At 44.8% G+C, this 12,697-nt stretch overlaps 1 protein-coding gene across 4 annotated transcripts in view; it reads right to left on the reverse strand.

Annotated features, from left to right (window-relative positions):
- Window positions 1-11,495, reverse strand: part of gria1a (glutamate receptor, ionotropic, AMPA 1a) — a 76,127-nt gene extending 64,632 nt beyond the window's left edge. Inside the window, exons 1-2 of one of the 4 annotated variants that reach the window (XM_053878433.1) lie at window positions 11,217-11,494; window positions 11,008-11,142 (exon numbers count right to left, since the gene is read on the reverse strand). In XM_053878433.1, the coding sequence (XP_053734408.1) occupies window positions 11,008-11,142; window positions 11,217-11,304 (223 nt within the window). In that variant the 5' untranslated portion in view covers window positions 11,305-11,494. Of the gene's footprint in view, window positions 1-11,007; window positions 11,143-11,216 lie in introns of all 4 variants that reach the window. The other 3 variants (XM_053878432.1, XM_053878435.1, XM_053878434.1) reach the window with 3 other exon arrangements.
- Between the last annotated feature and the right edge of the window lie 1,202 nt (window positions 11,496-12,697).

Here is a 12,697-nt window from a genome sequence, read left to right on the forward strand (position 1 = left end):
AGCAAGCTTGACATTGTGACCAATAACTGAAATGCGAAATTGGGCATTATATTTGTGCTAAAATAAATCATAAAAACCAGACACAAATCTGCAACTTCTCCGGATAACAGCCACATTAACTAAGGATATGGAGAAGGGGTCACGAAAAGAATGACGAAATAAAAGATAATAAATAAAAGAATCGTCAACATGGTGTAAACAGAGGGAAATGAGGATTTTCTTTTTTTTTATATATAAAAATAGATTTTAAATATTAAAATGGTCAGACTTTGCAGTGGCGAATATTTTAAGAAAATGTACTGCTAAAAATAGAAAACTGAGTTGAGTAAGTGTTCATTATCAGTTACTAACTGAAAAAAATATATACATTAATTTGTGTGCGCGCAATTCAATTTTAAACTACACGACGAAATCCTCTCAAAGAATCAACGCAAACAGAAAAAGGTTGACGTTCGGAGCACTATTTCTGGGTCGGGCTAACATTCCAGCAAGCATGGCTGCTTATCTCACTGGTGACAGAAGCCGACGCGACCACAAAGCAACATATGAAAAAGCATGCCGCGTAAACCCAAAAGAAGGAGGCAAGATTGGGTAATCTGCCACAGAGCTGCACGTCTGCGAGACGACATGATCGCGGGAGAGTGTCAAACAAAAAGAACAGATGCCAGCCAAGCAGCGGGAAACACAGGGATCACACAGTGAAGCCCAGATTTCTTCTATTTCCTCTAAGTAATAAAACAATGGCAGCGCGTTGCCTCATTAAATGGGTAATGGAGGGTGTGAGAGCGCTCCCCTCAGCTCCCGACGTCTCTTTCTCTCTCTGCGCCTCACCCCTCTCACACTGGGCCATTGTCTCTCCACGGCTCCTCACCACACTTCCAATCTGCTTTTCAGCAGAATCCCGCCACCTGCTGAATAAATACTTACCTGGGCAGCGGGTCAGAAACCCAGCCCAGACTCGAGCCTGTCAGGGGGCAGAGAAATACCAATTATCTCTTTAACAGTCATCCCGTCGCAATTATCTGCCCATCTGTGCATCAGTGTCGACAGGTGCAGGGGGACGCTCCCGCTCCTCCACTTTCATTCCGGTGACAGAGGATGTGATGGAGGTAGATGTGAGGATCAGGAGGAGGCAGACGCCCGCCGCATGCTAATGCAGCCGGAGACCGCTGGATAAATTAGCAATTGTCCAGCACAAATTCCAGCTGAGCCACTGGGATGAGGGATGTTTGACTGCGGGCCTGAGCCGAATTGATGAGCCAGGATTCCACTTTTTCTTGGGGAGATGAAAACTACTAACTAAGTTGGACACAAGCTTCAATACAGTAGAGAAACATGGGTCTTCCTTGTCTCAAAGATGGCGACAGTCACCAACACCTCGGACCAGTGGACGACCCAACGCATTCTCACACCTAATGCACCACATATCAACTATTTTCAAGTGGACCTCTGCGTCCAAGTGTAACGTGGAAGTCAAAGCCAGTGGTGTTACAGGCGTCACTTCCTGAGTCTGACGGAAGTGTGACAATTAAAAGAAGACAAAGGTACTACGCCTCAGGGTGGCGCTGCTTTCACTCTGAATTCAAAATTTTATGTCACATGGTATATAGAGCACCATGCGCTGCAGTTAAGGCATGAACTTTTTGGGCACCTTGAATCAAGCGGTCATATATGAAGCGAAAAGAAAACCCCTCCTCCTGAACTTCAAATGGAAGCAGGAAGAACTTGACCCCAATGAAACATGTTTACAGTGGAGGCAAAGGTCCACTTGGGCGCTTCCTGTTTGGTGCTAGGCATGTCGCTCTCCAAAGCTACTCATGGTGGAGTTTGAATATCAATTTCCTCAGCTTTAATGAAGAGCAAAATCTTCATCACAGCCAAGCGATTATTGCACATTTATCTTTCACACCTACCAGCTTGACTGATCCAAAACCAACAGTTACGCAACACTGAGAAGAGAGTGAAGGAAATGTGACTTAGAAGTGAAATAAACATCTTTGGTGACCAGCAGAGTCGTTGCTTTGAGACACGCAGTTTAAATTAAAACTGGTGATTTCAAAACAGTCCCCTCCGATGACTGTTTTAAAACATCAAATCCAAATAAACATTTATCAAATATGCCATATTTTGCTATTTCCTGTTGTCAAGCATCTCAGTTGAATACGTTTTAGGCATTTTCTGGACTGATATTATACATCAAAATCAAAGATTCAAAGCTAAACGTCAGTCAACCGGTGAAGGTTTGTTTTTATAGCTTGGAAGAATTCTTCTCAAGGACAACGTCGTCTTATTCTTTCAAAAACTCAGAATTTCAGTGTTTTGAAGGATGCTATCGCACACCAGTCAAAGCTACAATACAAACCTCCTGGTGGTTAAATGTAACAACTGCGTGGCGGAAGGTGTGTGATTCAGCCAGTGGTGTTCAACACGCTAACATCACTCACGCTAACAACACGTTAAATGTTGCAGACCCAGCAACACTGTTGCAGCTGATCAACTTAAAGAAGCAGGTTGCAGGAACTATGAGGAGAACTTGACATGAGGCAAACACTAATATTGAGTAGAACTCGGGAGAGGATTCTCCCCACGGTTAGAACAGAATCGATCTTTCCTGCAGCTCCACCGTCACAACATTTAGTTGGGCGCGCACTCGCCCTGACAACTGTCACCGTGCAGCCGCTTGCACTTTGTCTCTCCATTTAAAATGTTGTTTCTCATTAAGGTGCGCAGGCGCTGGGCAGACGTGCCGCTTGACAAAAGAGCGACTTGGCTCGTGTCTCTGCAGCAAAAACATGACAGCTGCCATCATCTCGCCGTCATCCACCTCACAAATCCTACATCGCGGAACACGTCGGCGGCTAATTGCTAACCTCGCACGTCGGCGCTCAGACCTTGGTGTGTGGCTGCCGATCCTCTGGGGAAGACTGAGATCTTGTAAGTACTTTGTTTGTTTGATGCAGACAATGATTGACTGACATTGTTTACAATCTCTTTCTGCAATCTCCTAATGTGCAACAGAGCAGTTTCATCAAACACGCGTCAACTCCAGCGTGGCAGCTGCAAAATGTTGGAGGGAAAAAGATTAACTCTGAGATTCTGAAATGTTATTCGAATACCTTTTTTAGAATTATTTTATATATTTCCTTATAAGTGGTTGTAGTAAATTAATTATATATATATGTATATATATGGGGGGTTGAAAGTCTGGAAAATACTGAAAAACAATCAGTAAATGTTGTTGTAGAGAAAATAAAATGAAAGTGAATAAATGCAAACACAAATGGATAAGAAATAGAAATAAGAGATGGGTTGTTTAAAATAGCATACATCTGATAGCTTATCAATATTTATAGGATTATTTGGATGGGAAGAAAATCGAAATCAAATTGGCAACTGAATACCGAAATTGCTAGACCATAAAATAGCAGAAAAAAAATGACAAGCTCATTTTTAAAAAAAATGGATATCGGCCATGTCTGGTTCTCAGACAGGAGCCTATCCAGATCTGAGCTGAGAAACTTCCATATGTAACATTTAAATAGGAACAATGACGTGGAAAGAGAGGCATTTTTCCCGGCACCGTCCTAAACGAGAGAGATGAGAGGTCACTTATCGCTGTCCAAACAATGACTTGCTTCTGTCTCCCTTCCCACATAACCATTCCTTCTGTGGCTCCTGGAGGAAACAAGAGCAGCACACACGTCTCATGAAATGAACTCTGCCCTCTCCTCCCTCCACTCCATCACTCCGCAGCCCCGGGACTACTTTTGGCTGATCTACATTGATTGCTGTGGGCCATTCACTATCCCTGGGCTGCAAAGCTGAAAGAAAGCGAAGACAAAAAAGAGAATTCCAGGCCTTCTCATTCATCAAAGCAGCACCTGCCAGAGTTTGGCCTCCAGAGAGCCATCGTCGGTTTGTGTTTCCTCGCCACTCCCCCGATCTCGTCCCCGGGATTTCAAACTGCCAGTCGACCACTTAGTTTTCAAGCTCTTACTTAAGCAGTCGGTAATCCTCCGAACGAACGGCGTGGATGTCGCTCAGCGCCAGTCAAACTCAATAACTGACACCATGGCTGCACAATAAAATAAAGCACCGGGAGCTTGGTTGACACCAGCCGGCGGGCTCCAAACCGCGGCTTAACCTCTGCCTCCCCCCTGTCTTAACACTTACATCCCGGCTGACACTATACTTTCTGGGGTGTTGTTTGTCCCTGAAGGTGGAAGCCAGCCAAGAAAAAAAATGGCTGCACTCCACGCACAAAAATATCAAAACAAAAGCTCCTTTTTTTTGCCCCCTAACTTTGCTACACAGATCTAACGGAATATACTTGAGCTTTATACGTCTTAACGGTGCCAGTTATATTCTCTATTTCTTCTTGGGGTTATTATTACATATTTATGCTGATAACTCCACAGAGTGATCGCTTTGGATGTGCCGCCTTGAATAATACATTAAACGCATCTGCTCCAGCTCCGTCTCTTATTAGCGCTTGTGTGTGTGTACATGTGCAAGTGCGTGACCGCGGAATATCAGAAATCCGTCGCTCATGCTCGCACTGATTCCTGTTTTTGCAGGCTGAACAAAACAGTACATGAAGGGGAAGACCTGAGCCGGAGGAAGATACTACAGACCCGAACGTGAAGGGAAACGGCTACTGGCAGCATTTCATCGAACGTTTTCCCACGGTTTCTGCCAAGTCCATCCGTGGATATAAAGTTTCATAAAACACTGCACAAGGCTTCTTTCTTCCAGTCTCTAATCCAGCAGTGTTTTTGTGATGAGATTTTATTGCGTTTCAGAGTTAGCATCGATTATAATAAGATCCTCATTGTGAATTTCAGACAATACTTTAGTGTAATTTATAAATCCTTTTTAGCTAAAGCGACATAAAACTGGCTTGTTCCCTCCGCACACAAGAGATCTCTAAAAACATCCTCATCTGTGAGCTTGGCCTCCAGTATCCGCCGTCTGACCTCATGTCTGCTGCTCGTAATTCTAATTCACGACTTTGGAATGAAAGAAAGTCAGGACTGATCTAATCAAGAGGCCAGTGGAAACAGCTTATTCACTCCTATTTCCTCCGTTTATTCCCAGTGTACAAGGATCTGGAATCTCTCCAAACAAATATAGTTCACTAGGATCCATATACACTCTCGCAATGAACAGTATAGAGTCATCAATGACTGCATTAACATGGCGGCTCACAAACCCAAAGTATTGCATTATAACAGTTTGGCTAAGTTTGGCTAAGTATGATAAGTTAAGCAGTTTAAAATGCATGTAAACAGCCTAGTCTGACTACTGGAGAGAAACTGGAGTTTCTCTGAGTCGGACTCCACAACCTGGATGATGCGGTTAATAGCTGGACGAAGCTAGCATGTAGCCAGCTGCTCGTATCAGATGGGTTTTGGAGCTGGCCATGACCATGACCTGCAGATTTGTCTTCACTCAGAAGAATAGAAGACGTGATTTGTTGGGGTAAGGAGACCCACATTGGCAACCATTAGCATGGTTGCTAAGTGAGTCGAGGCTCATCATTCTTGAATACATGTACAACACAAAGGAATATTTCAATTTATTCAGAAACGTGCAAGTTCAATGCCAAAACCTGCCGAAGGAAGCATGTTGAGGATGAGGACAGCTCCGTGTCGGTGACGCCGCTAACGATTCGTCGCTGATTCTGGACCTCTTGAGTGAAACTAGTGCATCAGTCAGCACCATCCCTGTCTACACTGTTCAGTAGAACAGATGGCTCCTCGCTACCTGTCAACTTCCGGAAGGAAGAACTGAAGAGTCCACGGCGCCACCCCTCGTCACGGAGGGGAGCTACTCATATGTCAGTTAGCATTAGCATCTGTCATGAGTTGAAGCCGCTCCTGTCACCGGGGCTAATCTTTAGAGAGGTGCGCCATTGTAACGTGTCCTGCCAATGCGCCAAATTTGGTGGTGACTGATGCGTTAATTCTGCAGAATATTTCTATATCGGACTGGAGTTTGGGAGGTAAAGATGGAGTTCACTGCCTGATCAGAAGTAATAAGATCACACTCAGCCCCGTTGCTGTGGAAAATATGGGACGTGTCTCCTTACAGTAGGGCGACTACATTTCAGTACAGGGCCCTGCCAGAAGCCCCAGATGCTCTGCTAGCGGAAAGTCTGACCAAGGGCACCATGGTAACCTTCGCAAATGTACATATTTCACATCATGCAAATGGCCCCAAAGCGTCAGCGGCTTTCATCTGGCTGACTCACCGATTAGTTCGTGCAGATGAGACGACTGATTAAACTCTATTAACTTGCTGTTGTAAGGCTCTCGACGAGGAAAACAAAGGCAGAAAGAAAACAGAGATGAAGGTGAGGCGCATTAAACAAGGTGCATAAACAAAGAAGAACAACAACACCAGCACGACAGGTGAGTTAAATCAGAGACGTGGGCGCGGGCAGACCAGGCTCGGAATTTCGACTCACTTTCATGTTATTTTTTCTGTTTTTGGAAAGTTTCTTTGTATAATTTGGAACAATATTTTATTCTAACTCGAGAAAATAAAAGCTTGCTCCAATACCCACTACTGCCAAGGAAGCTTCAGAACCATCTGTCTATTTTCAGGTGTTCTGGACCATGGTAGTCCATAAATCTTTCGAAGGGTTTGCTACTTTCAGACTTTTGTCTTCATTTACTGTGCTGAAATTCTGGCTACTGCCACCTGCTGGTCCATTATTAACCTGACTATCAATTATATCAATATTTCAAGTGCTAAAAAAGGCATCCCATTTTATTCATGAGACAGGAGGGCATCAGTTTCAGTTTGGTGGCACAGACACCGGCGTATTCAAGACTGGCTCTGTCTTAACAGGCCCATCCGACACGGACCAAACCAACATGGCAGATATGTGGGCGGCCCTTACACATGACATCACTTTGATCCCTGACATTCTGACAGCAACATAATTCTGCTTTCGGTGAGGCTATAAAAACATGCATGAAGGTACGAACACGCTCCCAGTGAACTGAATCTAACAACATGGAAATATTGTGGCGGAGCAAAGATTCACTTGTGAACCGTTTGATTTACCATCAGCTTTGGACTTGACCTCTACCTGCACACACGGGTGACACAGACCTAGATACAGCCCATCATCCAGCAGTAATTCATATCTGTCCTCCAGGCCTCCCCAGGAGAGAGAGTGGTCCTCCTGCACGTATTGATCGGAGCAGCGCTCACTTCATTGATCATCCCTTCTCAACCCCCTTTAACCGACCCTCAGAGACCAGGCCGGACACTGCAGCCAGTGTTACGGGGCGACAATACAAATCCTCATCGGCGGCCGCCCTAATTGGTCCTAATGAAAGGTTTATTACCGCCATGGATGAATCGGACACAAAATCAAACGCAAGTTAGAGAAATCGTCCAGCCTCGCCAACGTTCCCGCCAGGTGTTGCGTGCACAAGCAACGCCACCCGAAATAACCGAGGCTTAGGCCAAATCGCGCCACACACGCGCCTGACATCAAAGCGCAGCGCAGATAGCAGAGGCGCGCGCCTGCAGGGGATTTCACAAGGAGCCAGTGATTCTGTTACGTCCTTATTATAAACCAAGTCAATAGCAGATTATGGTAATGTGATATCTAACTGAGGGAAACAGTGACTAATACACACAACGTCCCTGCCAGTTATTTTTAACCGACTAAATAGCATGTATAATGAGGGAGGAGGGGACGGAGTGTGTGACACACACACACACACGTCCAGGCAGAAGTGAAGGGCACCACAGGTAGGAGGGACGACACACCAATGATCATCCAAAATCTCTCAACCATTGCTGACCTCCCTTTTTTTTTGGGATCATCCCTCCTGCTTCAGTTATCCAATGTCTTTCTACAAACAATCCACTACCGCAGAACTGGACAAACCTGTGGCCTGAGGGCCACATGGGGCCTCTGGCAGCAAGAGTAAGGCCCCTGTTCACAAACGGCGCGACATATAATATTTAAACATATATTAGGGCACAATTATTGTGAAGAATAAACTGTTTGAATGAAAAATTAATATCTAAAAAAATGAACATTTAATTCCCCATACTTTCTAATTTATGAAACAACTCAGTTTCCTTTCCATTTTGTGTTGCACTGTGTGCTTATCATCTTTGTTCAGACTTAAAACTATATGTATAACCAGTATAGAACATAAAATGTACTTATAAATCCCTCTTTCAATAAAACGCTTAGTTTTGCTATTTGACATTGATTTATAATGTCCCAATCCTTTATTGTTTTATGTTTTAATTTCACTCCTAACATTTGTCACAAAGCCTGAATGATACCTGTATATTTTCTTTGTACAAATGGTTGCATTAATCATCATCATTTTTATTTATTTATTTAATCAAAAGCCATTGTGCGAGTGGACCTCATTTCCAGCAGCCTCTTTTCACACCCAGCTGCTTCAATTACAAAGCAAAAATCAGGCAATGTCAGGTGAAACTGGTCCACTGAAGCCCCACATAGTAACTAGTTACATCTCATATCTGCAACACAAATGTTGTGTTTCACAGTTCTGTTGTGCACAACACACAAGCAGCGGGACTAGTGAGGCTTTTCTTATACAGTTGATGGTATTTTTAGGGGTTTTCACAACAAAATAATATAGTTCCGTGCACAGAAATGCAGGTGTGGTCGCTGCTTATTCCAAAAAAACCCACCTCCAGGTTGTAATAAGAATGAAAAATGATGCAACAAATGGAAGACATGAGACTGTGCAAATGCCTCGACCCCGAATTTGTAGTGAAACTCTTTTGGGATCAAATGACTGTCTTGTAATAGAAGTACTTAACTCTCATGACTAGTCTGACTGAACAGAAAGTGCGAGTCAAGCCTGCACCAGCATGTGAGTCTGCACGCACGTGAGAACATCCCCGTCGCTGAAAGGGAAGCGGCAGCTCTGGAGCATCGTCCGGATCTTCATTCATCCCGGCGCACAAGGGACCTTTTCACACTCATCAGGCCCTGAAGACTTTCCCACCGCACTTCTGAACCAACACTCAGGACAGCACGCACAGATGTCCAAACAGATGTGGAAACCCATCGACTGGCGGCCGTAGCCTCGCCGCTCAAGCTCATATTCAGACCCCGGGGCCGTTTTTACCGCTCAAACGTTTCAAGAGCCCACAGCAGGAAGTGGTGTTGCTTTCTTCTTATACCTCCACCTTGAATCTGTCTGACATATTTGCTTACCTTACACACACGAGCGCAGCGTGAGCGCACAAAGTCGATGCCATGTTTGATGGATAGCTATGACAAGTGAGCGGAGAGGACAGCTGGGAGGAGAATACATGGCCGCCCTGTCACAGACAAAGCAAACTGCTCAGCCAGTAACAAGGTCTTTGTTTAAGTCGGCAGTTTGGAAGACATACAGTAGCACAAGTAGTAGTACTACTGTCCAATCATTTGCATTACGCAGCAGCCAGCTGGAGCTGGTACCGAATTACTATGGCAACAATTAAACTCAATTGAAAAGGCAAAGGGTTTTAGCAGCTGATGAGGGGGTTTTGGGGTTCATTTTGTGGGTTTAATATTATATATTAAATAGAGACTACTGTAATTCATTGTTCAGGATAATACGCGTTACAAGATCAAAGGAGGTGGATATATTTTCCAGGTCATGAGGTTCAGTCAGTGACACCCCTTTATTTTACTCATTTCATTTTCCTATAATTTGGAAAATTATGGCTATTTTGTTTCACAGTGTAATAAATACTAAATTTAAAAAATCATTTGGACTGAAAAGAGAAATTTATTTCTGCATATATTGATTTTAAAAAATAATTGAAGAGAAGAGATGCCAGGAATTTTTGGCTCAAAACCAGCTGAGCAAAGCTCCATGTTAGCGCCAGCTTCTCCGTTTCTCACTGGTTTTCCATCAGGAGATTTGAACGCTTCCGTCCAACAAAGGCGAGCTCATCCTTTCCAGCTTCCAGGACCCCACAGACATTTGCCCACAGATGTCTGATCAGCCACCCCTCTGACCCTCCACCCCCCAGCTGACTGTCATCCGCAGCCCGACCTTCTTATTCAGATCACATCCTGAGCGGAGGACCATCTAATTAATTGGGGCACGTTGGTTGTGTTTACATTTCATTACACAGCTCGGCTTGTCTCCGTGGCCACTGTGTGATGGGGACACAACCAAATATTTTCCCTACATCTTAATGGGATAAACTTTGTGAATTTGAAAACGCACTTGAGGGAGATGAATGACAGAGCGATTGATTTCCAGCATCCGGCTGCTACCCTGTGAATGAATGAATTCATCTGCACACACTACTTCACTTCCCAATGAATTCCAAAGTGTAACAAACCATGGAACAATGTGCCACTGAGTCAGTACTGGCGTCTACTTTGTCTCCTCCGAAACTGACTCACTGCAATCCTTTATCCTGTCTGTGAGCTCCAGACAAAAGCCGCACAAAAAGCCGAAACGGAGTTTAGGATTTTTGATTCGATGTCCACAGGAAACCATCAAACGTCAGTCAAGGAGACAATGTCACACATAAAGTGCGCAGTGAGTGAAGAGGAAGGAACAGATTCTGCTCCCAGTGTGTGACTGTGCTGAGGGCGATTTTAGAAGGAGAAAAAGACGTCAGGCAGCCCGAGGGGGGGGGGTTCTGGTGTGTACAAGAGTGGCTACAACAAAGACAGAAACACTGGGATGCTTTTGGTAGGAGCTCAGACCTGACGTTGGAGTCACAAATAATCTGAATGTATTTTCACAAGCGAGTGTTAGACGAGTCTACCTGTTGTTTACTGTGCGGCCACGTTTCTTTTGAGATTTTTTTCAGACAGAAATAGACGTGTTTTGACTGAATCTTCCACTGCGGTGGTTGGTTTGAGCGCTCAAAACAATTCAACAGCCTGAACACAGAGAGAGTCCAGTGCAACAGTTACAGCTGCCACAGCGCGACGCGTAACGGGCAGAAAAACGCGCGCTTGACGTCGAGTCGTTTACTCACATGCATATGTCATGGAAAAACTATTCCCCATTTTGACCATATCCACCTGCGGCACCAGTTTGGGGATGTCCTGGTGGTGCGAGAGAGCGAAGCGAAACACCTCATATTCGTGTGATTCTGTTGGGAACAGTCCTCCTGTTGAGCAGCAGAGCAGAGAGTTAGAGATCCAGACATCAACCACGCACCGTTTCCACCGCCTCCGTTCTCACCTATATTGATGTTACTTGGGAAACTTGCGCTCGAACCCAAGCACATCCCCAGTAAACTGGTGTAGAGGATGGTGAAGCTTCGCTGCATATTTCCTTTTGCATTGGCGAAGGCGAAAAGAACCGAAATCCGAGCATAGGTTTTTGTCCGTGATTGGAGTAAAAAAAAAATCCCGCTCCGGTTCGAGAACACCGATTCACCAAAGAGGCGATGATGGCAATGACGAGAGCTGTGAAAGAACCTTCCTCTCCCCTCCTCCTCTTCCTCTCTCTCCCTCTCTCGCTCTCTCCGCTGATGCGCGCTCGTCCTTGGCTGTTGGAACAGACGAGGCTACAGAATGAGGCGCGCTGCAAGAATTACGCGCGTCTCCTCAACACCGCTGCGTTTCCCAGCGAACCTCAAGCCCGCGCCGTCATTCTTTCTTATTCAGACCCGCTTCTACAGAAGCTTCTACTATCATTTGAATCACAGTGTCTTCCGCATCCCGGATATTCCTTCAGTCGGCGAGAAAAATGGCACATTTTCGACGCAACAATTTCCCCAGCGATAGATCAACGCCTGACCTTAGCGGCTTGCTGTGGAGGACTCGGTAATGACTATAATCGTGAGTCAAATGTTTACAAAAGCTCACACTGGTCTCGATAGAATGGTGACAGAACAGAGAGACCACAAACAGTAATGTTAAACCAAAGGTCTGTGGGCCAAAACCGGCCCACCGAGTCATTTTATGTGGTCAGCAAGATCTGAAATGAAAACGTTTCTCATCCAAACATTGTTGACGTCCGAGAGTAACTGTTTAGTCACGATCCTCACTGGCACAGAACTCAAAAATCCAAACCAGGAACTTGCTCATTACAGTTGCCCAAGTGCCGAGATTCAGTTGAGACCAAGACTGAGGAGAGGCGAGACTTAGCCCAGGACAGAGACCAAACTGAACATAATGGAAAGAAAAAAACTCTATTCTGGGAATAAACAAGAGCTGAAATAAATTTGAAATCTAAAATCTGAAATGTAGAGTTACATGTGCCACGGAAAAATGCCACTTCATGATCACATGGTAGATTGACCCTTACAAAGGGGCCTCTTCCTTTACAATGAGCTACAGGGTTTGTTATAAGTACTAATCCTGAGTTCAGTTCAGCTGAGACCGGAACAAGAAAGAGTCAAATTGCAGTCGATTCCGGGACAAGACCTTGGAAAAGTGGCCTTGACACACATTAGTAGGACCAAACACAGGGCAGACTCACCTGCACATGGATCTAGAGTTCAACTATTGCGGGCCATAAATAAATTATTGATTTCAATTTGTCACATTTGGCCCTCCATTTTAAACGGGTCATTTCTGAACCATCGGTGTGATGGCAAAATGTGAGTCATGTCTCTTCGAGCTTTTGCTGTTTACAGTTTTTGGTGCAAATCTCTCTGAAAACCATGTAGCTGCAGCTCTACTGCAGTTCAAGTTTTACACCAGCCAAAGCCCTTG

Source organism: Synchiropus splendidus, chromosome 11 (genome assembly GCF_027744825.2).
Source record: "Synchiropus splendidus isolate RoL2022-P1 chromosome 11, RoL_Sspl_1.0, whole genome shotgun sequence".
NCBI classification, from domain to species: Eukaryota; Metazoa; Chordata; class Actinopteri; order Syngnathiformes; family Callionymidae; genus Synchiropus; species Synchiropus splendidus.